At 57.5% G+C, this 24400-nt stretch overlaps 1 protein-coding gene and 1 long non-coding RNA gene across 10 annotated transcripts; one reads left to right on the top strand and one right to left on the bottom strand.

Moving 5' to 3' along the window:
- Positions 1-863: 863 nt before the first annotated feature.
- Positions 864-23110, top strand: MAP7D1 (MAP7 domain containing 1). 9 transcript variants are annotated; one of them, XM_084871944.1, is made up of 18 exons: positions 864-1183; positions 14063-14413; positions 14592-14660; positions 15153-15316; positions 16085-16190; positions 17595-17705; positions 18807-18929; positions 19026-19198; positions 19299-19441; positions 19999-20327; positions 20598-20790; positions 20892-21030; positions 21158-21262; positions 21565-21618; positions 21807-21852; positions 21951-22041; positions 22157-22344; positions 22528-23110. In XM_084871944.1, exons 1-18 carry the CDS (start codon positions 1138-1140, stop codon positions 22536-22538), a joined length of 2442 nt encoding a protein of 813 aa, XP_084728070.1. In that variant the 5' UTR covers positions 864-1137; the 3' UTR covers positions 22539-23110. The 9 variants fall into 9 exon arrangements, with proteins under 9 accessions (XP_084728070.1, XP_084728069.1, XP_084728074.1 ...); XM_084871943.1 differs by having other exon boundaries at positions 16085-16199; XM_084871948.1 differs by lacking the exon at positions 17595-17705.
- LOC311616531 lies at positions 10229-14055 on the bottom strand. Its single transcript, XR_014793908.1, has 3 exons — positions 13156-14055; positions 11222-12993; positions 10229-11025 (listed from the first exon to the last, which is right to left on the bottom strand). It is a non-coding gene; the product is annotated as an uncharacterized lncRNA (long non-coding RNA).
- Positions 23111-24400: the final 1290 nt, after the last annotated feature.

Genomic DNA, 24400 nt, shown 5'->3' with positions numbered 1-24400 from the left:
CCGGCTGCAGTAGGCCCCACCTCAACTGGCACTACCGGGAATTGGGGGACCCACTTCCGAGGGCTAGGAAGCAGGGCTCCTTGGTGGAGGGGAGTCTGAAGGGGTCTAGTCCTTCCTACATCAGGCCACGGGGGGGGGGGGGGGGGGGGGGAGACGGAGGAGGGTATCCGAGGAGATTAAGGGGTCTGTGGGGGTGGGGAGGTTCTGGGCCAGGACCACCCAGTTTGGAGCTGGGAGGGACCCAGCGGATTAGAGACCTGGGTAAGCAGCGGTGCAGGCCTGTAATTACCCCAGAGGCGCGGGGAGGACACACCATGGGATGCTGGAGGAAGGGCGGCGGCGGCACTCTCGGGCCTCCCCCATCCAGCCGTGACCAGGGGAGAAAGAAAGCCTAGCTCTTTCAGGGGTCTCCCTGGGACCCCGCTTCAGGTCTCCCGCCGTCCCCCGGGTGGCTTTGGAGGTGGGTTTGGCAGAGAATTTAGCCTTGAAGTTACCGCCAGGGCCGCAGAGCCAGAGCTCTAGGGCTCCGCGGTGGGATCGGGGGCTCCCAGCCCCGCTCCCCCCACTCCCGGCGGCGGGTGAGTCACAGAGCGCTCCCTACATAGTCTTCTCCCGCCGCGGCGCGTACCAAGGCGCGGCCGAGGGGGGGAGGCAGCTCGACGGGGGTCCTCCCGGAGCCCTAGCGGCCCCGCAGCCGGAACCCCAGGGAAGGCGTCCGGAAGCATCGAGTTCTGGAGGCCCAGGCGGGGGCGAGACCGGGGCGGGAGGGGCGCGCGGCGGCTCGCTCCCCGGGCACCGCGGGGGGACTCCCCCCCGAGCCGCACTTGGTACGCGCCGGCGGCGAGGCCAGGCCCAGCCCGGGCGGTACAATAGGGCTGGGCCGGGGCCGGGGCTGGGCCGGCGCGGGGCAGGGAGCAGATCGCGGCCGGGCCATCCAGACTCGAGGCGGCCGGCGACTCTGAGCCTCGCAGGCCCACCCAGCCGAGCCGGCCTCCACCTCGCCCGGAGCGCCCCCGACCACCGACCGCTGCCGCCTGGGCGGGCTGGGCGTGATGTGCCGCGGGACCCCCGTCCTGGCCGCCGGCCGCCGCCGCCGCCGCCGCTGAGCCCCCCGAGCCCCCCAGCGACGCCGCAGCCATGGAGAGCGGCCCCCGGGCGGAGCCGGGCGCCGGCGCGCCTCCAGGTAAGCCGCGGGGAGCGCGCCGAGGCGGCGTAGGGGGAGATGGAGGGGCCTCGGGGAAGCCGGGGACGAGGCTGGCCCGCTGGGCGGGGACCCCTCCCCCTCCGCGCCCTCCGCCCGCTTGAAGTTTAAAAATAAAGCTGCCGCGGCGGCGACTCGGGGTCACCGGTGCATCCTCTGACAGCTCCCCCTTCCCCCACCCGGAGCGCCGGGGCGCCCTGGGCGGCGGGACCCGCGGGGACCCCGCTCCGGAGCCGCCGTCGGGTGACCCTTCCGTCCCAGCCCAGTGCCACCTCGACTTCCCCGCCCCCACCCCCTTCCGTCCTCCCGGGCCCCGAAGATCCGCTTCTGCGGGGCGGGGGCGCCGGCCTCGCTCTAGCCCAGTGGGCACGTGTGACCCCAAGCCTGAAAGTGTGTGTCGGGGGTCCAGATCCTCAGGCCTGGAGCCCCGCATTCCGGCGCCCCCCACGCCCAGGCCGGGCGCAGACCTCGCCCCCACCCCATCCCTCCAGCTGCCGCGCAAAGGGCCTGTTGCTGCTGCTGCGGGCGGGCGGGGAGGGGAGGAGGGAGGGAGGGAAGGCGAGGTCTCGAGCGGCGGCTGCCAAGTAACCCGCCGGATAAAGGCGAGGGGGAGGGGGAGGGGGAGGCAGCATTGTTTGGGGCGCGAGGGCGGGAGCTGGGGAGTGGGCCTCTGTAGCCCACCCAGCCCGATCTGGGGAGGAAGGGGACAGAAAAATCTGGTTTTTCCACTCGTCCTCCTTCCCCGCCTCTCTGGGCCTCAGTCTCCCCCCCTGGAGAATGATTTGAAGGCTCAAGGCCTGCACTCCGGGGACCTACCACATCATTGCTCAGCCTGAGACTTTGGATACATACCCCCTCACACACACATATAGTCTCGTTCTCTCTCTCTCTCTCTCTCTCTCTCTCTCTCTCTCTCTCTCTCTCTTTCTCCTCCCCTCTCTCCAGGCCCCTGACCATCAAAGCTCTCCCTCCCCTCACCCCACCAACCACCAGCGCCCTGGACTTCTGCAAATCCCATTCGGATCTGCGAGCAGCTGATGAGGGGGTGGGGACAGATTTCTGGTTGGGCCTGGCGTTGGAGGGAGGGATTTCTCTCTCTTTTTCTTCCTGGAAGAGGAGGGAAGAGCATGATTACTGAGTACCCAAGTCCTGTTCCCACTGAGTCAGGGGGGAGGTGGCCCCATCCGCGCACACCTCCATAGAGTCCTGCAGCCTAATCCCCATCGCCACCTCCCCGGCCGGGCCGCTGGGGCGTGGGCCCAGGATGAAGCAGTGTCTTGGGTGTGGAGAGCCCAGGACAAGGTGGAGCCGCTTGGCAGTGGGTGGGCACCTCCCTATGCAGCATGGGTGCTTCTAGGGGGACCTTGTAGGCGTGGGAGCTGGAGGACGCAGAGGGCAGGCCATCAGACTGGTGCGGCTCGGAAGGTTTGTAGACTGGGCTGAAACAAGGCTGCTTGGGTCTGTCTTGGTTCTGCTGAGTCTGAGAAGGGACACGCAGCGAGGCCCAGCCTGGGTCCATGCCTTCAGGTGACCGGCCCTCTGCACCTCAGGGTCCCCATCGCCGGGGTGTTCATCATAGCCTGAGTGGGGGTGGTGACCAGGCCGCAGATGAGGGCCTGAGTGGCTATAATTAGGGACATGAGTGGGATGCCCAGACTGGGGATGAAGGAGTGGGTGGGATGCTTGACCCTACTGGGAAGACTATTCTATGTACAGGGGCCTGGAGAGCCTGCTCCATCACAGAGAGAAGTCAAAAGTGGTAGAGGCCCCCTCTGAGCCAAGGGCTTCCTAGGAATAAAGGTCCTGCCCACTCCGTGTGCCCCGGGGGAGTCTGAGACATGGCTGCCAGGCTGAGTGCGCGTGACAGGATCCCTGCCCTCTGAGTTCCTTTCGCACACTGGGCATTTACAGGAGGCAGCGTGGACTAGGGGACAAGTGTGGCACCTGCCTTTGGGGCAGAACCGGGAGGGAAATCCCAGCGAGCCATCTCCTGGCAACTGGAGTGGAGCTAGGCACTTGTCCGCTTCCCACGCAGTTGATGCCCCTGAAAAAGGGAGGCAGTGTTATCAGTCGTGTGGGATGGGGTCAAGTGCGGGTTAGAGGTGAGGTACCTAGAGAGCCCTGGCACACAGACACCCTCAGGACAGTGTTATCACCGTAATTATGGTTATACTAATTGGAACTGGTGCCAGCAGGCAGGTATGAAATATGTATAGGGGAGGAGAGGGCAGGAATTGGGAGTTAGTTTACTTAAGAGTGTAGACTCTAGAATCAAAGATTTTTAAGCCTTCACTTCATAATTTATTACGGTGTGACCTCGGGTTAAGTTGCTTAACCTAAGTCTTAAGTGTTCCCATCCATAAAATGAGAATAATGCTAGAAATTAGGGGCACTAGGGTCATCATATTAGATGAACATATAAACAGTTTAGCCCTGGCACATAGTTAGTGCTCAATAAACACTATTTGTTTTCTTGTTATTATTTTTAATTCCTCTGGAGGCCTGAGGAATAGGGTAATTAGAACTTCAGGAGGTAAATGTGGGACAGGGCAAGGGGGGTGTGAGGGGGCAGTGGGAGCAGGAGAGGACATGGGAGACAGTCCCCATCCAGCACACCCATGCTTGCCATGTGCCAGCTCGCTGCTGGCTGCGTTGACAGCAGAGAAGTGAATCAGACAGAGTCGCTACTGACCCAGTGGGCGAGGCAGATGTGTTCCCTGCAGGGAAACCCAGGTATAATGGTTCTACAGCGGCCAGAGGGCTCCACCTGGGGAAGGCTTCACAGAGGAGAAGGCATTTGTGGGGACCTGAGAGGATGAGTAGCCATTGGTGAGGCTGGCACAGTGGTCCACATCTCTGCATACAGCAGCCAGTCCCGTCAGTGCCAGCACCTCCCACTGACGTCTTCCTCCCTAAATGAACTGGTGGGCCCAGTAATGAGGTCTCTAATGAGCCTCTAATGTGTAGTCACGCAAATGCAAAGGAGAAAGAAAGATCCCTAGGCCAGTTCACCCCCTGCTTACCCGCAGGATGGGCATCTGTTGGTGGTGAGGCAGGGCTGAGGGAGTGGGGAAAGGAGCTGAATGCAGGCCCAGAATAGAAGTGGTGGCACTTGAGGGCAGTCAGGACAGGTCTCAGGTCTGACCTAGGCCGGAAGTTAGGCTGCAAGCAGCTGGGAGCTGTGTCCTTGGGTCCCCCGCTGGGCCTTGGGGCCAGTGAGGGAGCCAAGGAGCCAGGCCCAGATAATGCAGCTTTGTTGACAAGTGGCAGCTCTGCCTGGCACCCCGGGCACAGCCTTCAGCGGCTCTCCATCACCTCTCAGCCGCCCCCACCAGCACTCTTTGCCACTTATGAGAGCAAATGTGGACCAGTAGACTCCCTGGTAAACCGACTTACTTCCTGCTCCTATCCATGAAGGGCCTTCCCTGTGCCTGGCCCAGTGCTCAGCATGTCACATGCATTGTCTCATTTGATCCTCAAAACCTAAGTGGGCCGAAGCCGGTTTTGCTCAGCGGTAGAGCGTCGGTCTGCGGACTGAAAGGTCCCAGGTTCGATTCCAGTCAGGGACATGTACATTGGTTGCGGGCACATCCCCGGTAGGGGGTGTGCAAGAGGCAGCTGGTCGATGTTTCTCTCTCATCGACGTTTCTAGCTCTCTATCTCTCTCCCTTCCTCTCTGTAAAAAATCAATAAAAATAAATTTAAAAAAAAACACAAAAAACTAAGTGGAAACTTGTGCTATCTCCAGTTTGCAGATGAGGCTCAGAGAGGCAAAGTCACTTGTCTAAAGCTACACAGCTAGGACTCGACCCCAGGTCTGTCTGACTCCAAAGCCTGTGCACCGAACCTCTGCTGAATGATCGTGGCCAAGCTAGCTGGTGACAGTCTGGCCACTTCCCTTGCATCTTGGTCTTGGGGACCCCGTGATCTTTTTTTTCTGGCCGGCAGAGGTACAGCACGTGCCTCCCCTCCGCTTCCCCCCTACCCCACCCCCCGCACACACACACATCCTGCCAAGTTAGTGTCTGACCAGAGGCGGCCTTGGCCCTCAGCGGTGGGGACAGGCCAGCCAGTGGGCCATCCTTAGGCCTTGGCCTAGGGCCGGGCCTCTGCCCTCAGCACCTAGGCCTCAGTGAGGCGGGCCCTGCCAGGGCTGAGGGAGGGCCATGGTGGAGCCGGACTGCGGGATGGGGTCATTTCCTGCCGCCTAAAATAACAGGAAGTGGGTGCTCCTGATTGGAGGCTGGGAACAATGGCCGCCAACCGGGCTAGAGAGCTCCTTCAGCTCTGCAGTTGGGCTCCCGGCTTTATCATGCACAGAGTCCCGTGGCCTGGCCCCATGTCCTGCCAAGGGTCTGTGGCCTCGGTCCCGGACCGCTGGAGCAGGCTGGCCCTCCGGCTTCACTCCCTCCGACCCGGCTCAGCGGGAAGTGAGGCTGCCCCCTAAGGGCCCCTCTGTCCCAGCCCCACAGTCAGGCATCCCCCAGGGTTGGTCCTTCCTGCCTACCCCCATCCCCCCAGCAGATCTCTTCAGAAGGAGAGGAAACCCAGGAGATTGCCCCTTAGGGTAGCAGAGTGAAAGTACAAACCGTCCAACCAATTCCTTTCCAAACCCCAGCTTTGCTACTCACCAGCTGTGTGACTTAAGCGAGTATCTCAGCCTCTCTGAATGCATGTCCTCAGTGGTAAAATGGAGCACTGGCGTCCACCGCACAGGACTGTGAAGATGAAATGGACTGATGTGCCTAAAGTTTCAGCGGTGACTGGCACAGCGTTAGCTGTTGCGGCTGTTAACTGGCCATTCCCTGGGCCCCGAGGGGCAAGGCAGAGTGACCTGGATGTGGCTGTGTAAATATACTGGGGACATTGTGTCTCTGAGTGCTGTGTGGGTGTCTGAAGCACACAGGGGATCCCTGGCTGTGTGTGTGTGTGTGTGTGTGTGTGTGTGTGTGTGAGAGAGAGAGAGAGAGAGAGAGAGAGAGAGAGAGAGGAATGTTTCTTGTCTCTTGCCATTGTGTGGGCTCTGTCTCTTGCCATTGTGTGGGCTCTGTCCACATGGAGTGTCTCTCTCTGCGGCGTGCACTCTGTCTCTCTGTGTGTCTTTGCCCCTTTGTCGGCCTCACTGTCTTCATTTGTCTGGCCCAGTGCTACCACCTAAGGAGCTTCTGTGAGAGCCAGGAGGGGCTCTGGCCAGAGGTGCTGATCTCTGTCCTAATTCCTCTCTCTGCCTCATGCCTCTGCCTCCCCAAGCTCCCCGCTCAGGGGTGCTATCTGTGTGCCCCCTGCCCGCCAGCTCTCCCTGGCTCTGCCCCCAGCTGGAGGGCACTCTCCCCACCCTCTGCCCTGCTGCCTCACTTCCTGCCTCCTGGTGGCCAGCCTGGGCAGGACCTGCCTTCCCTGCATTCTTGGTCCCTGAGCTCAGTGCCTTCGGGCCCCACCTGCACCCTTCGCTGTCTGGGGGAAACCTCCCTGGGGAGCACCGCATCATTTCCTTCTTCAAGGAACAGGCAGAGCCCGGGGAGGGGTGATGTCTATCAGCGACTGTGACACAAGGGCTTTGTCACCAGACAGCTCGGATTTATATCCTACCTCTGACACGACATGAGCAATTCCCTTAATCTGTCTATGTAAATTGTCTTACCTGCAAATCGAGGGCCGTCTATGGCGCTTCCCCTCAGGGCTGTCATAGAATTAAATGAGATGAGGGAGAGTGCCTCGTATATACGACAGGGCTTCAATAAATTCGTTTGTTTCCCTTCCTGGGCTTAGGAGCTGGCAGGACAAACACAGGGCTCTGATATGATCAAGATGTTGGGATTAGAGAGGCTGGGCTTCGGAGCAGCTTGGGAGTTGACTGTGTGCTGGCTAAGTAGCTTTCCGCAATCTGTCCGCCCATCTACCCACCCATTCACCCAGGTGTTCAATAAACAGACGTAGAACTCCCTACTCTGTGCTGGGCAGGTGCTATCTAAGGCATAGGGCTGAGGGAAGGATCGAGACCCTAGTCTCTTCTCTCCACGAGCTCTCACATGGGCAGGGAGGCAAACAGAAAGGCCAGACTGAGTGAGCATGCTGGGAGTACCTGGCCGGGCAGCAGTTGTTGGGGTGGGAGGAGAGAGGGACAAGAGACAAGGACTGCCCTGGCTGGTGTGGCTCAGTGGATGGAGCGTCGGCCTGCGAACCGAAAGGTCCCAGGTTCGATTCCAGTCAAGGACACATGCCCAGGTTGCTAGCTTGACCCCCAGTGGGGGACTTGCAGGAGATAGCCAATCCATGATTCCCTCTCATCATTGATGTTTCTCTCTCTCTCCCTCTTCCTTCCTCTCTGAAATCAATAAAAACATTAAAAAAAAAAAAAAAAAAAAAAAAAAAAAAAAGAGGCAAGGACTGCCGGCTCCCAGCGGGTGGGGAAGGCGAGCAAGGTGACAGGTCCTCTGGAGACTCGCTGAGTCTTCTCAGACCCCAGGGTCAGCCCTCCCTGGGGCTCGTGAGAAGACAAGCCTCGTTTGACCCTGTGACCAGCGCCTGCACCTTTGCCCTGTGAACTTGTGCCAGGAAAGAAATACAAACTGTCTGCCTCTTATCCAGTTCTTAACAAATACTTCTGGGAGATATCGATGTAGCCGAATGAAACTCACAGTGGCTAACAGCTCACATTTTGACACAAACCCAACATAAAATGAAGGATCCCGTTTCAGGATGGACAACGGGGATCACCGGAACTTGGTTTAATCATACCTTCTAGATAACTAACCAAGGAAATAATTTGGCTTAGTATCATTTGTTCCGGATAACACCGTCCCAATGACATTTCGTTCGGGCTGACATAATTCTGAGGAAAATATTTGTATTCCAGGTCAATAGTCCGCCAGGTCCAAAAAAGCGTCCCAAAAGTCCTGTTTGCCTCTCGAGAGAAGTCTTTCTTGTTGAGCTGCTGGAGTAAACACTCATTATTCTACAATAGTAACTTCTACCTGAGTGCCTTCACCCAGGGAGTTGCCCGAACTCAACTGAGATGGAACTGCCTGTTGTTTTGCCTTCCTTCCAGGTTCATTTCTTTGCAATAAATTGCCACCTGGATTTAGTCTTTGATAAAGTACACGTCTCCTTCTCTGTGCACCCGCTTTAGGCCAGCGTGACTTCCAATACAGCACTAGATCCCCATTCAACAGGCTTTCACGACTGTCTCCGTACCTGGCGGTGTGGTGTCTGCTGGTGCTGCAGCCGTGAGCGAAGCAGACCTGGCCCAGACCTGGTAGGGCTGACAGTTTAAAACTAACCACACGATGCCGAAACTGGTTTGGCTCGGTGGATAGAGCGTCTGCCTATGGACTGAAAAGTCCCAGGTTCGATTCTGGTCAAGGGCATGTGCCTTGGTTGTGGGCACATCCCTAGTGGGGGGTGTGCAGGAGGCAGCTAATTGATGTTTCTCTCTCATCGATGTTTCTAGCTCTCTGTCCCTCCCCCTTCCTCTCTGTGAAAAATCAATAAAATATATTTTTTTTAAAAAGAAAAGAGGAGGAAGAGCATGTGCAAAGGCCCCATGCTGGAGAGAGCAAGGGTGACTGTCGGACCGAAAGGTCAGTATGGCTGGAATGCAGAGAGCAAGTGGGTAGGTGACATGGAGTGGAGATTCAAAAGGTTGGGGGTAGTTGGCGATAAACTATGCCAGCCTTGCAGTTTGGGTTCAAGAATTTTATCTTCATCTTCAGAGCAGCGGGAAGCCACTGAGAGGTTTCAGGTGGCAGGGGCACCCTGGTCAGATTTGCATTTGGGAACAATTGCCCGGGCTGCTCCATGGAGAGCGGAGTGAGAATGGGTGAGGAGAGCAGTGGGGGACTTTGCAGTCATCCAGGTGAGAGAGAGGCCGGTGCTGTCTGGCAGCAGGGAGACCATCAGTTTATTCATCCAACGGGTAGCTGTGGCGCACCTGTGTGCCAGCGTCCTAGGGCCTTAGATCTAGGGCACAAATGTGTTCCCTCGTGGAGATTATCTTCTGCCAATGGAAGAGACTGTTAAAATGGTGTTAACGTTGTGGAGAATAATCGAGTTGGAAAGAAGGAAGTACTGCTGGAGGGAAAGGAGCCACCCACTGCAGTTTGTCAGGGAAGGCGGCATTGAGAAGGGACATTGGAGTCCAGACCTGAAGAAGGAGGTGAGGGAGTGAGACCTGCTTAATCCGGGGCAGAGGGTTCTTGGCAGAGGGAAGAGCAAGTGCGAAGCCCTGAGGCAGGAGCTTGCCTGGCACGTTTAAGGAACAGTGGATGGAACAGACTGAGCGGGGGGCAAAGAGGAGGAAGAGACGAGGTCTCAGAGGCAATGGGCTGGCGAGGGAGGATCCCGACAGGCCCCGGAGGCCATGTGACGCCTTTGATTTTTCCTCCCCGGCAGAGGGGGCATCTTGGAGAATGTTGGCAGAGGAGTGATTTGATCTGACTTATTTTTAAACAGAATTGCTTGCTGCTGTGTTGAGAAATGGCCAAAGGGGAACAAAGAATAGCCCTGGGTGGGCTTTTGTAGGGGCTGGTAACACTTCTGAAACACTAGAAGTGAAGCCAGTAAAAGCGATTGGATTCAGAATGCATTTGGCACATTGAGCCAAAAAAGATTTATTGAGAGATTAGATGTGGGATGTGAGATAAGAAAAGATTCTAAAATGACTCCGAGGGTTTTGGCCTGAGAAACTCGAAGGACAGGGTTGCCATTGACTGAGATGGGGAAGACGGGGGGAGGAGTGGCGTTTAGGGGAGGGAGTACCAGGAGCTCCGTTCTGGAGTGTTAGATTCGGGGTGTCTGTAAGATACGCAGGGGTGTCAAGCAGGGAGTTGCATGAGCGAAACTGGAACTCAAGGGAGAGGTCTGGGCTGGAGAAGCAAACTTGGTTGTCAGCAGAGAGCCGGTGTTTAAAGCGGTGAGTCTGGATGAGGTCACCGAGGGAGTGCGTGCAGACAGCAGGGAGATGAGGTCCTCCACTGAGCCCGGGGCACTGGGCACCGAGAGGTGAGCAAGTTAAAGAGGGATCGAGAGGTGAGCAAGTTAAAGAGGGATCGGCAAAGAAGTGTGAAAAGTCATAGCCAGCAAGAGAGGGAAAATCAGGAGAGGATGTGTCTGGAAAGCCTAATCAAGGAAGGGTTCAAGGAGCAGCAAGGACCCGCCGTGTTAGATGTGGCTGACGGGGTGGATTTAACAATGCGGAGGTCACTGGTGACCTTGAGAGAGCAGTATCTTGGCGCAATGGGAGTGGAGGCCTGACCACTTGGGCTCCAGTGGCAGTGATGGGAAGAAGTGGACAGATTCTATCGGGCAGGTGCCAGACACGATATACCTACTCACCATCGGTCCCAGCAACCTGCCAAGGAAACTGAGGTTCAGGGCTTGCCCCGGGTCCCACAGCGGAGCCAGGACTCCCCACTCAGGCCTATCCGACTCTAAGACCTTCCTGCTTCCCTGCGTCAGACACCAGGTCCAGGCCGTTCAAGCCTCCCTCTCGCCCTCCTCCCAGGTTCCCTTTGCGCGGCTTATCAGCACCTAGGTGGAGATTCCGTCTTGCCTGGTGGGTGTGATTTGCCTAGGTCTAGACAACCATCGGCCTACGGGTTTTCCTTGCAACACCTGCAGCACGCACAGGCGCTAGGAGAATGGCAACACACGGGCCTCACCCTCAGCCTTCAAGCTCAGTGTTTACAAGCCTAGGCCTTTTGGGCCCTAACTAGTTCTAGGACCCTGGCAGATCTGCTCAGCGGGTAAGCTTTGATTGTCTCCTGTGTGTAGGGGGATCAGGATCTCTGCCTCTCAGAGTTCATGTGAAGATGCAGAGGGTCTAGCTTAGGGGTGTCGAACTCAATCAGAGAAGGGGCCAAAATCTAAAATCCAGCCTAAATCGCGGGCCGAATGGTTTACTGAACAGTCATAAACTGACAATGTCATAAACTGACAGCGGAGTGCAGTGATGACAGCGCGGTGCGGGCCACATTGCAAGGCCTGGCGGGCTGGATTTGGCCCGCGGGCCTTGTGTTTGACACATGTGGTCTAGCTCAACTCCTGGTGGGTAGTAAGCACTCACTGAATAGTTCCCACCGCACTAAGTCCTCAACGCCGTCAATAGGTTCTGTGACTTTAAGGGAAACAACATATAATGAGACCAGTTTTATCATAGGCTAATTGATAGAAACAAGAGTTACGTTCCTGTGGTACCTCACCCATGTTATAACAAAAGCATGTTGTATGAAACTACATTACTGTCTTCCAGGGCCCGCAGTGGTTGTACTGCTGGCTGGAGCTGGAAGGGAGTTTGCCGGTGGCCGGGAAATAGAACGGCCATGACCAGGCGGCCGGGAGCTGGCACGGGGGGTGCCAGCTGGACTGGCCTGGAGTTTCAGGGCTCTTGGGGAGACAGGCCGCAGCTGAGGCTCTTGCCTGGAGCCCAGGAAGCTAGAAGGGGAGGAATGAGAGGAAAATAGTATGAGCCTTACATAATTCCATTGTGTAACACGTATGACCTCATACTGCTCAAACAGAGGCAGGCTGGTGAAATGAGTAAGAGCATGGATTCTGGTCACAGAGGCTGGGTTCAAGTCCAGCCTCCATCACTTACCAGCTGAGTGACCTCAAATCACTTTACTCAGTGTCTCTTTGCTTTACTTGCCTCATCTGTACAAGAGAGATATTTATAGTGTCTCCTTCATAAGTATTTTCAGTGAGGACTAAACTAATACGTGTAAAGTGCTTTCACTTTAGGAAGCTCTTGGGAAATGAATAAGCGTTAGTGGTTGTTCTTATCACTAACACTCCTCACAGTCCTGGGAGGTGGGTTCTGCCTGCATTTTGTAGAGGAGGAGCTGTGGCACAGAGAGGGTCTGTAATAGCCCAAGGTCACACAGTTAGTGGGAAAGCCGGAATTCACATTCACATAGTCTGCCGCTATAGCCCATACTCGGCCACTGGACATCTGTCTCCTCTAAAAAAGGCACCCCTTGCCAGAGCCGGTTTGGCTCAGTGGATAGAGCTTTGGCCTGCGGACTGAAAGGTCCCAGGTTCAATTCTGATCAGGGGCATGTACCTTGGTTGCGGGCACATCCCCAGTGGGGAGTGTGCAGGAGGCATCTGATAGATGTTTCTCTCTCATCGATGTTTCTAGCCCTCTATCCCTCTCCCTTCCTCTCTATAAAAAATCAATAAAAAATATATATTATTTTTTAAAAAAAGGCACCCCATCCCAAAGGCGGTACCTTGGGGTCCCTGCACACACATTGCCACCCACAAGGATGGGGAGTCTGCCACCTCCTTAAAGGGCCAGAGTTCCCAGAAGAGAGGACCTAGTATGGAGAAGGCACCCAATCGGAGCAAGTAATGCTTCCCTAGATCCACCGTCGCATGGCCCTGCTGCCCAAGCCCAGGTCGGTGGCTGTGCCCCCACTGGTCTCTTCAGTGCCCAGAGTCGCAGCAGGTGGCACTAGGGCTCCACACGCAGAGGCTTCTCTTCGGGAGCTTTGTATAGACCCACAGGGGAAGGGAGGAAAGTTCTGTTTCCCGGCACTTTCCTGACATCCCTGCCAGCTTGGGATCATTGCCCCATTTTACAGCTATGAAAGCTGAGGCTTAGAGGAATTGATTCACTTGCCCAAGGTTACCTGCCAGGGCAGTGGGCCCTCCTGTCCTGTCTGGGATAGTGACATTAGAATTGGGCCCTCAGCTGCCCCATGGTGTACATGTGCTCACATGTGTGCATACACAGGTGCCTACCAAGTCATGTGGCTTCTTGCCTTGGCTCTTTGGTATCTTCTACAGAATCCCTAAGATACTAAAGTCTTTTTTTTTCTTTTTTCTAATAACTCCTTTTTTTTTATTTATTTTTTTTATTTTATTGATTTTTTTTTGCCCCCCCCCCCTCCCTCCCGTACATACCCTTCCTCCCCAGAGTTCCATGTCCATTGGTTGAACCTATATGGATGTACAAGATACTAAAGTCTTAAAAGAAGAAATCTGAGGGTGGTTGGAAAAGAAGAGAAGGTTACAAAGTGGACATAGCTGGTTGCCCATCCAGTTGGGGATCCTACTTGTGCCCATGCTGTGTCCCTCCTCTTCTCCAGTCCCATGTGCCCAGCACTGGCACCCTCTGAGAGCCAGACCAGGGCTGGGCGCTGTGACCCTGAGGTAAAGCAGAAAGGCGAGGGAGGCAGACGTGGAAACCAGTCATTACCTTTGGTGCTTCAAAAAGTGCTACAAACCTCGCAGGTGGTTTTTTTGTTGTTTGTGGCATTTTAAAATTTTTATTTTAGAGAGTGAAGAAGGGGGAGGGAAAGAAAGAGAAACGTCTCTGTGTTGTTCCACTTACCTACGTGTTAATTGGTTGATTCTTGTATGCGCCCTGGCTGGGGATCAAACCCACAACCTTGGTGTATCGGGACGACACTCAAACCAACTGAGCCACCTGGGCAGGCTCCTCAGTTTTTCCAGCACAGCCTGCTCCCTTCTGCCCCTTGGCAAACGCTCTTTCTGCCAGAACCCTTTCCTCCTGATTCTGCCAACTCCAGCTCATCCTTCAGAGCTCAGCCTCATTGTTACTTCTTCCGGAAACCCCCAAATGTAGGTTAACCATCTCTGCTACGTTCCCCCCGACAGAGTCCTCATTCTCTACTGTAACTGCCTGGCTCTCTGTCTGCCCTGCTAGAGGGTGGGACCGTGGCTGTTCTCTCACCATTATATCATTAGTGTCTGGAACAGGGCCTGGTACACAGAAGGAACTCAATGAACGTGTTGGGTGAATGAATGAACAAGTCGGTTGGGCAAGGAAAGAGCTTCGAATGGAATTGATGGTGCAGATGTGCTGTCTGACTCTCCTCTCTTGTGTTGGTGTTCCAGCTATGGCAGCCAGGACGCCCCCAGAGCCAAGACCTTCTCCGGAAGGTGACCCCTCTCCGCCGCCACCACCGCCACCGACGTCAGCCCTGGTGCCGGACACTCCCCCGGACACCCCTCCCGCCATGAAGAATGCCACTAGCTCTAAGCAGCTCCCACTGGAACCAGAGAGCCCCCCAGGGCCGGTCGGGCCTAGACCAGCCCCCCAGAAGGAAGAGTCCCCTTTCTCAGAGGCAAAGACCAGGGGACCCACCCCACCAGCCACAGGCCCACGGGATTCCAGGCCTCCTCGAAGGAGCAGCCAGCCGTCCCCGACGGCAGGGCCAGCCTCTGACAGCCCCTCTGCCAAGCAAGGTGTGTGTGACGTCCTTAGTCCTGGCCCAGACCCCTTAGCTCAGGGTTCCAGCCCTACTGACACCCTGGAGGAGATGGGGAAAGGGAGGGGGTGAGATCCTGTGGGGAGGGTCCCCGAGGCTGACTACCCTTCGGAAGAGCCACTTGATCTAAATCTATTCTTGTTCCCTCTACTAAGATGCGAAGAAGGCAGGAGAGAGACACAAACTGGCAAAGGAGCGGCGAGAAGAGCGGGCCAAGTACCTGGGTGAGTATTTAGGGAACATCATCTTCCTCATCATCATCACCATCATCATTAACGCCCTGTTAACATAACACTGTGGACACTTAATTATGTGGACTGTGCTGAGAGCAGTACCTGGATGATCCCAGCTGGCGTTCTCAACCCATTTTGAGGACGAGGAAACTGAGGCTCAGGGAGATGAAGTCATATAGCTCACGGAGTACCCAAGATTCAGACCAGAGGCTCATGCTTTCAGTCACAGCCCACGGAAATCAGCCCAAAGGGCCCCAAAGTCAGATGGGTCTGGCACTAAAGAACTCAGTTGTTCTCAAGTGAGGCCAGTGGGGAAGAACCAGGCCTCCCATTCCGAGGCCTGAGCCCGCCAGCAGAAACCCTTTAACTTGAGGGGGAGTCTGAGCGCAGAGGCACCTCCCCAAAAGCAGGCAGGAGCAAGACCCACCCAGGAAGGTCCTCCTCCTGCAGAACTCCTCACACCCCTCGGGCCCTCTCCCACAGCGGCCAAGAAGGCAGTGTGGCTGGAGAAGGAGGAGAAGGCCAAGGCCCTGCGGGAGAAGCAGCTGCAGGAGCGCCGGCGGCGGCTGGAGGAGCAGCGGCTCAAAGCCGAGCAGCGCCGGGCAGCCCTGGAGGAGCGGCAGCGGCAGAAGCTGGAGAAAAACAAGGTGCGTTCACATGGACTTCTGTGCCTGGATCTGCATGCCCATGTGCGCACACATCTGTGCACGGGCTCTGTGTGTACACATCGGTGTTTGCGCCTCTGAGTCACCTCTGTCTACATGGTTATATCTGTGTGCACACCTGTCATTGGGTCTCTGAGGGCTCGATATCTTAGCATCTGAGCAACAGCAGGCATGGTCGGGTCAGTACTTGCCAAGGTGGGCACCTGTAACTGTGTGCTGTCAGACAGTATTTGTGTGTGCGTGTGTGTGTGCGTGCGTGCGTGTGTGTGTGTGTGTGTGTGTGCGCGTGTGTGTGTGCTTGCATGTAGAGATGAATCTGGCTGAGTGTGCTGAGCTCCACAGGTGAGGAGAGCCTTGACTTGAGCATCAGTGAGGAAAGGAAAGTGTGGCCTGGCTCTGCCCATCGGCCTCAGGCTGGAAGGGAAACATTGCCTCAAGGTCAGGACCCGCAGTGCCAAGGGGACGTGACCCCGCCTGGGAGCCCCAGGCAGGGAGAGTCCCACCCTGTGCTCGGAGAAACAGCTCATACACTCAGGAAATGACTCAAGAACAGTGAAAAGCTCCCCAAGAACAAGGGATCTGCTGCCCATGGTCCTTAATCATAGCAAGGATTCGGTAACCTTGGTTACCTGCAGTGAGTCAGAGAAAACTTCTGGGGAAGGGCTTGTCCCAGGAGAGAGAGGGCTCTTTCTCCCAGGTGCGATGAAGGATTTTGAACCCAGACTTCCCTTCTCTCGCCCTCCCCGCCAGGAGCGCTATGAAGCAGCCATCCAGCGGTCCGTGAAGAAAACGTGGGCTGAGATCCGGCAGCAGCGCTGGTCCTGGGCAGGGGCCCTGCACCACGGCTCCCCAGGACGTAAGACCAGTGAGTGGGCTGGAGGGGCCGGTGGGTGGGCGGGCGGGTGGGTGAGGCTGGGACCTGAGGCGTGGGGGAAGGGAGCAGCTGCAGTGCAAGGACTGCAGGGAGCTCCCTGCAGCAGGTAGGCCTTGCTTCGTGTGACTTGTGGCTTCTGGAATGGTCTGTGGACCAAATTGTCCCTTCTCCTGGACCTCCATTATCCAGTCAGAGATGGATTCTCTTCATTTGGTTTGCTCATCAAACCTGTCATTTTAGGTTTAGCCTTCTCTGCTCCTGACAATTATTATTGGTTGGTGATATGTAAAAGAGGACTCTAGTGCCCTGTAGACATGGAATATTTTTTTAAAATGTCACACTCCCCAACCCCCCGACCCCTTATGGACCTGTCTTGGGTAGATTTTGTCTCTGAGTTTTCTTCACGTAGGGCCATCATGGATTTTGGTCTGGTTCTTTGCTGGCATGTTTGGATATCTTTATGTAATGGCAAGGTTCAGTGTTCCCAGCTGTGTATCTTTTGGTGTATGTGCTCCTGGATCTGGGCATTGTGTGTCTTAACATGTTTGCCTTGGTGTGTTCGTGGCCTTGTGGGCCTCGGTGAGGACTCCAAGCCCTGGCACTTGTGGTGTGACCTCTAACTTCTCGATGTCTCACTTCCTTCATCTGTAAAATGGGGATAACAATACTACTTGCCTCCGAGGTTGTAGGTAGATGTTTGGGAGAATCAAGTGAGGTAACATATGTGTGGTGTCCAGCACAGTGCTCGGTACATGGTAAGCATTCCAACAAAGTGGCCGCTCCAAATGCCATCATTAAGCTGCTTCGATGTGTTCGTGTCTGTGTGCATCTGGGTCTGACATGTTCTCTCTCGGTGTTTATGTTTCTATAACTGTGCATGTCTGCACACACGTGTGCATGCAAAAATGCCTATCCCTCTATATGCCTGTGCCCGCATGTCTCTTGTGTCCGTATGAATATGTGGGTTTGTGCAAACGACTGTGACTGTGGGTTCCTCTGTTTAGGAGCGGCGCTGCATCGTCCCAGCGTGTGGGTGTGTGGCCAGGGCGCCTTGGCTGGGCAGTGTCAGCAAGCGCAGCGCTGGGTGGCTGTGGGGGAGGGCTCGCAGCGCCAGCCCTAGGGAATGGCTTCTGGGCGAGGAAATCTGTAGTTTCTCTAGTTTGACTCCATCTCCTCCTTCTGTTCCATCTCCGTCGGCTCCCCCAATGCAGGTTGTCCCTGATCACCTACCCACCTGTCCTCCCAGAGCCAAGTCTGCCTCTTCCTCCCCTTCCCAGCCTGCCCACTCCTCCCTTCCCACCCGCCCGCGGAGCATCCTGCATGGACGGCCCAGTGTGCCCGGCTCCCGTGTGGCCCGGCCCTAATGCCGTGTCTTTTCCCCTCTAGGTGGGAGCAGGTGCTCTGTGTCGGCAGTAAACCTGCCCAAACACGTGGACTCTATAATCAACAAGCGGCTCTCAAAGTCCTCTGCCACGCTCTGGAACTCCCCCAGTAGAAGTAAGAGAAGGCCCAGCCCTGCTCCCTCCAGAGTCCCTCGTAGCTCCCAACAAGCCTCCAGAGCTCAGCCAGAGCCCAGGTCCCCGGAGTCCTCACACACTCTAGGTCTCCACCCCCACTCCACCCCACCGGGGGTCTGTGCCCCTCGGGGGAGCCGGCATTTGGGTCTGGACCCTGAGGACAGAGATGTGCCCTGCAGGGAGGAGGACAGAGACAAAGGGCAGAGAGCCTGGCAGGGCCTCGACAGCAGGTGGCGGTGGGAGTGGGGGTGGGAACGGGCAGGCAGCCTCATCTCCAGCCACAGCCAGCTGGCCTAGGCCAGCCTTAGGCAGGTGGCCTTGCCCCCGGGTACCAGACTGGCCTGGGTGCTGTGTGTGGAGGGGACCCCTTTTTCTGGCTCCACCCTAGAGGGTCCATGCAGCCCTGCCCTCTCGGCCTTAGAACCCCAGCCATGGCCGTGGCTGGCTCCAGAGCCGTGGCCCACCAGGGTGGCACGGCGCCTGCTTCTCACTGCCCTGCTGCTCACATGTGAAGGGCCATGGGAGGAGCTATTTATAAGTTTCTCCAGCTTTTATTTGGTTGCTCTGTTGCCTGGCAACCAAATCAGCTGTTGTACCAAACCCACCTGACTGAGACTTAAAAATATCTCAGCAGCTGAGGGGACAGAGGAGGGTGGCCCAGGGCAGCCAGACCTCCCCGCAGCCTCACCCTGCCAGTTAGGACTCTCCTGAGTCAGAGGAGCACAGGACCCTTTACTGTCCCAAATCCTTGGGGTCATGCCTCCCCTGCCCTCTGATGGCAGGAGGGAAGGGGCGCCACGGTGGGACCCATCCTGGTGGCTTCTCGCTGTCCTCGCAGTGCAGGGCCCTTGCATCTGTGGGAGTGGCGGGGGCGGACCCTCGTGTGTACAGCACTTTGCCCTGGAAAGATCTTGTTGCCGTGGTCTGCAGAGGGGGTCAGACTGGAGGGCAAGGAGTGTGGCCGGGGTGATGAGGACAGAGCCCTCCTGGGGAGACTCCTCGGGCTTGGCACGGGATGGCTTTTGCCTGTGCCCTGCAGCTCCCCTGCGGTAACCAGCCCCCCCTGGCATTCTCCCCCCAGATCGAAGCCTGCAGCTGAGCCCCTGGGAGAGCAGCATCGTGGACCGTCTCATGACGCCCACCCTCTCCTTCCTGGCACGGAGCCGCAGTGCAGTCACACTGCCCCGCAATGGCCGGGACCAGGGTAGGGGCAGCGGCCCTGGGAGAGCCCCCCCGAGGGGCCGGGCAGTGGCCAGCCTCACGTGTGGGCCGCATCCCAACCGCACTCATCCTTCTGCAGCCGTGCCGGTGTGCCCGCGCTCGGCCTCTGCCAGTCCCCTGATGCCACCGTGCAGCACCCCCCGCAGCAGCGTGCACCGCTGCACCCCCTCCTCCGGGGAGCGCGGGGAGCGCCGCAAGCCCAGCTCCATGGGCAGTCCCGCCCCCGCCCGCCGCAGGCCCCCGTCCTCCCCGGTGAGTAGCCCTGCCGGTGGCCCAGGGAGCCGAGCTCGGGAGTGTGGGCACCACTGACCTCTGTGCCCTGCCTCCCCCTCTCCGTGCCCTTCCTCACCAGGTGCAGAAAAAGGAGAAGAAGGACAAGGAGCGGGAAAATGAGAAGGAGAAGAGTGCCCTGGCCCGGGAGCGCAGCAAGAAGCGCCAGTCACTGCCTGCGTCTCCGCGCCCTCGCCTCTCTGCTGGCCCGGCCTCTGAGCTCAGGTGCGTACCGCCTTTCGAGCGTTCTGATCCCCAAAGTACCTTAGCACCTAGAACAGGGCCCGGCACCTGGTAAGCTCTCAACCAGTACCTGCTGAGCGAACGAAGGAACCTGCCAGGTACTGTTCTGGGTGCCAAGGGCACTTTGGTGAGCCAAACCGCACCTCATCCTTGCTCTGATTAATCTTGCTGACAACTGGGGAAACAGACATTAATCAAATGACTGTGTAGTCCTAGCGGATGAGGTTCAGGGAACAGTGCATGAGCTCATCCCATGCACCCCCATTCAATTCCCAGTCAGGGCACATGCCCAAGTAGTGGGCTTGATCTCCAGTAGGGGGTGTGCAGAATGCTGCAGATTGATGTAAGAATATGTAATTGGGGATATATACTCGCGAAGAAAACATACTCTCGAAGGAAATACTATGGTCATGTGAGAGCATATAAGGTGGGGGGCTGGCCTAGCCTGGAAGGGACGGTTCCCTGAGGAATGACACCCCAGGGAGGGTATGTGGACTCTGTGCCCTCCAGGCTTAACATTTTTCTTTTTTTTTTCTCAGTCCCAAATCCAAGGCCCGGCCATCCTCTCCCTCCACATCCTGGCACAGGCCTGCCTCTCCCTGCCCCAGCCCAGGGCCCAACCACGCTCTACCCCCAAAACCACCGTCCCCTCGAGGCACCACTGCGTCACCCAAGGGGCGGGTTCGGAGGAAGGATGAGGCAAAGGAGAGCCCCAGCGCGGCAGGGCCCGAGGACAAGAACCAGAGCAAGGGCAAGGCCAGTGAAGAGAAGGAGCCGGCAGCCCTGGCCTCACCGGCACCCTCACCTGTGCCCTCACCCACGCCTGCCCCGCCCCAGAAGGAACAGCCCACAGCCGAGATCCCTGCAGGTGGGCATGAGAGGAGGTGGAAAGGTGGGCAGGGCAAGGGGAGACAGCCTGCCTTGTGTGGGGGCGGTGGTCAGAGGTGTGGGCCCAGAGGTGGCTGTGGACTGGGATTTGGAAGATAGGACCTTCAGTGGGGCACAGGCAGGGAAAAGGAGCTCATGTCTAAGTTGATGGCAGAAGTTGAGTGGATGGGCCACCCTAAGGTCCAGGAAGCGGGCATGCAGGGGTGCTGGAGGTGCCTGAGCTGATTCCTGGACCTTGTTTCCACTCCAGATACTGCTGTCCTGACCTCACCCCCAGCCCCGGCCCCCCCGGCCCCTGCTCCCCCAGTGACTCCCAGCAAACCCATGGCCGGCACCACAGACCGCGAAGAGGCTACCCGGCTCCTGGCCGAGAAGCGGCGCCAGGCCCGGGAGCAGCGGGAGCGCGAGGAGCAGGAGCGGCGGCTGCAGGCAGAAAGGGACAAGTGCGTGCACCGCGGGACGGAGGGGGGTGGAGGGGGCCCCTATGGAGGCATGGAGGCTGCTAAAGAAGCGCGGACCCAGCACGAATTTCCTTCTCCCCCAGGCGAATGCGAGAGGAGCAGCTGGCTCGGGAGGCCGAGGCCCGGGCTGAGAGGGAGGCCGAGGCCCGGCGGCGGGAAGAGCAGGAGGCCCGGGAGAAGGCGCAGGCCGAGCTGGAGGAGCAGGAGCGGCTGCAGAAGCAGGTGCCTGGACAGACGGACAGACTGGCGGGGCGGGGCTGGGCGTGGGCGCCTCCTGCTGGTGGGCCAAGGCCTGGCCTGGGAGGAAGGCTGGGGTCCAGCTGTGAAAGCTCACTACGGTCTTTGGCAGAAAGAGGAGGCCGAAGCCCGGTCCCGGGAGGAGGCAGAACGGCAGCGTCTGGAGCGGGAAAAGCACTTCCAGCGCGAGGAGCAGGAGCGGCAGGAGCGCAAAAAGGTATTGGAGGCGGGGCCATGGCCCCGGTGGGCGGGGGCCCGGTGGGCGGGGCTCCACGGGGCGGAGCCTTTCTGGGCCCAGTCCCTGTTTGGGTTGATGGTATTGGTGGGGTTAGGGAAGTGGGAGCGGCCTTGGACTTGTAAAAGGTAGGACACGAGGGTATGGGGTGAGCTCTGGTTCCTGGCGTGTAAAGGACTGGTATGAGCTGGGAGGGCCCTGAGACCCCAGGCCTGGGGCTGGATGGCGGGAGGTTTAGGATTGGGGCGGCGCTTGGGTCTAACCGATGTGGGGCTTCCAAACAGCGTCTGGAGGAGATCATGAAGAGGACTCGGAAGTCAGAAGCTGCTGAAGCCAAGGTCAGGGCTCCCCAAAGGGCAGCGTTGGAAGTGGGGGTCGGTGAGGAGGAGCTGGGGAAGAGCATTCAGGGGGGAGGAAGGAGGCTGAGGCAGGCTGCTCAGGGTCTCGGCTGGGGGAGGGGAGAATTCAGCACCTCTGTGAGGCGGGATCACATACACCTGAGTCTGATGGCTCTTCCTCTTCACAGCAAAAGCTGGAGAGAAAGGAGGCAAACACCAGCAATGGCAGCCCAGGTAAAGGCCCTGTCCCCCTCTGTGCCTTTCCCCACCCCATCATCATACCTCCTCCTCTCACCAGCCAGCAGCTGACGGCCTTTCCTTCCCTGTGACAGACACTGTCAGAGCCGAAGACTCCCAGTCCTCAGAGCTGCAGAAGGAGGCTGTGCAGAAAGAGGAGCTGGCCGCCCAGGAGCCTCAGTGGAGGTACCAGCTCCCCACCCCGGGGTCCTGGGCAGGCAGGCAGGGGCAGGCTGGAGCTGGGGGGGTGCCTGGGCTGTGCGGGGATGTGAGTTGCCTGAGTGTGTTCCTGCATCCACAGCCTGCCGAACAAGGAGTCCCTGGTGAACGGCCTGCAGCCTCCCCCGGCACACCAGGAGAATGGCTTCTCCTCCCCCAAGGGACCCTCTGGCGAAAAGAGCCTGGGCCGAACGGCAGAGGCACTCCTGCCTTTCGCAGAGGCAGAAGCCTTCCTCAAGAAAGCTGTGGTGCAGCCCCCACAGGTCACAGGTAGGGACCCCTGCCTCCCTGGCCCACAGCCTTCCCTCCCAGGGGCCTTCCCAGAGCTCCCCAGCCCTGCCCTCCGTTCCAGCCCCGCCCGAGGCCTTCTCACACCCACATGCCCCCCGCCCCGGCTGGCCTGGCTCGGAGGCATAGCTTGCCTGACCGTCTCCCCTCCCGCTTTCCCCCCAGAAGTCCTTTAAGGGGTTGCCTTGGATCCAGGCACAGCTATGAGGGCTCCTCTGCATCGTCTACCGGGATGTCGGAAAGAAAGAAACAGAACAAAGCCGGAAGTGGCCTGGGCCCCTGGGGGTGGGTCCTCTGTTATTTTTAATCAGCACCTTATAGACTGTTGTCTCTGGCCGGAGCCAGGCCCTGCCCCGCAGTGCATTTGTGTGCTCACACGCGCGGAAACCTCCCACACACACATACACTCACAGCCTCTCCGGCCTCCTTCCTTGGGGAAGGGCCGCCTGTAGTATTTGCCTTGGTTTGGTGGGGTACAGTGGATGTGAATACTGTAAATAGCTTGTGCTCAGACTCCTCTGCCTGGAGGGGGCGGGTGCAGGAGGCAGACCCTCCCAAGACTCCCTGGGAAGATCTTCCTCTCTATTTAACTGTAACTGAGGGGGAGCCCAGGTTTGGGGATGGGGAGCACCTTGGGCCACAGGATGCTGGTTGCTTTCGGGGTCCCCATGCCCCTGCCCTCGCCTGGAATCAGTGTTATTGCATCTGATCAAACTTCTCCAGAAATAAAGTGAGAATAATCCTGCCAGTCCTGTCTATCCTTGGGGCTGGCGGAGGGGGTGGTGGCAGGTGACCTCCAAGTTCTCAGAAGAACTTAAGGAGCAGGGCCTGGGGATATCTGCTCCTGCCTGGCAGTGGTCCTAGTGGTCCTCCAGTTTAGTCATGAATTCATTCATTTATTCGTCTCACACTGCCCCGCGTTGGTTTTTAGGGAGAGTACACACATATATCTGTACACGTGCCAGGCAGTGGTCACGTGCTGGGGGTACAGTAGTGGCAGAGATGTAGCTCTCTTCTCAGGGAGCAGGTGAGTGTCGTGGACACTGCGTTGCCAACTCGACCTCCATTCCCATCCCCGCTTCCTTATTCCGAACAGAATCCTGACTTGGTTCAGGTGGCCATCTTCCTCCTGGATCCCACTCTGTGCTCCAGGGGAGAGGGACCTAGCCCCAGGGTGAATCCTGACTGCAATGAGCCAGAACTGGTGGTCCCACCCCCTCCTGTGTGATGGTTTACGTATGGGCCTGTGACACAGTTCCAGCCACAGACCTATACAGAAAAGCCTTCCAAAAAGGGAAAAAGAAAGGAAAGCCTTCTGGGCTTCTAGGAGAGGCATTTATTTATTTATTTATTTATTTATTTATTTAAATTCTCACCCAAGGATATTTTTCCATTGATTTTTAGGGAGAATGGAAGAGAGTGGGAAAGACAGAGAGAAATATCGATGTGAGAGAAACACTGATTGGTTGCCTCCTGCACATGCCCTGACCAGGGCCTGGGGTACGGGAGGTGCCTGGAACCCAGGTACCTGCCCTTGACCAGAATTGAACCCTGGACCCTTTGGTCAGCGGGCTGGCGCCCTATCCACTGGGCTAAACCGGCGAGGCCTTCCTCACTTTTAAAAAAGATGCCATGTAGTTGGGCTGAGTGACCGACAGAATACAACAGAAGTGATGGCGTGTCCCATCCAACATTCGGTCACTAAAGACACCACAGCTTCTGTCTTGGTGGCTGTCGCTCTTGCTTCACTCCCTCTGGAGGAAGGCAGTTGGTGCATATGGGCAGCTAATGGAGAAACCCGATCAAGGGACCGAAGCCCCTGCCAGTGGCCACATGAATAAGCTTGGAAGTGGGTTCTCCAGCCCCAGTTAATCCTTCAGATGACTTTGACCCTGGCCCACAGCTCATCAATAACCTCCTGAGAGACCCTCTGCCAGGACCAGCCAGCTAAACCACTCCTGGGTTTCTAACCCTCAGAAACAGATAATAAAGGTTGTTTTAAACTGATAAGTTTTGTGATAATTTCTTGCACAGCAAG

This window comes from Pipistrellus hanaki (genome assembly GCF_964339955.1).
Source record: "Pipistrellus hanaki genome assembly, chromosome: 2".
In the NCBI taxonomy this organism is placed as follows: domain Eukaryota; kingdom Metazoa; phylum Chordata; class Mammalia; order Chiroptera; family Vespertilionidae; genus Pipistrellus; species Pipistrellus hanaki.
This window is presented reverse-complemented; position numbering and strand designations above follow the sequence as displayed.

Excerpts from the sequence above, each read along its gene's own strand:
- MAP7D1 (XM_084871940.1), top strand. The coding sequence starts at position 1,138 with ATGGAGAGCGGCCCCCGGGCGGAGCCGGGCGCCGGCGCGCCTCCAG. Across the intron at positions 21,263-21,564 it reads AGCGGCAGGAGCGCAAAAAG|CGTCTGGAGGAGATCATGAA; the intron begins GTATTGGAGGCG and ends GCTTCCAAACAG. Across the intron at positions 21,853-21,950 it reads CACCAGCAATGGCAGCCCAG|ACACTGTCAGAGCCGAAGAC; the intron begins GTAAAGGCCCTG and ends TCCCTGTGACAG.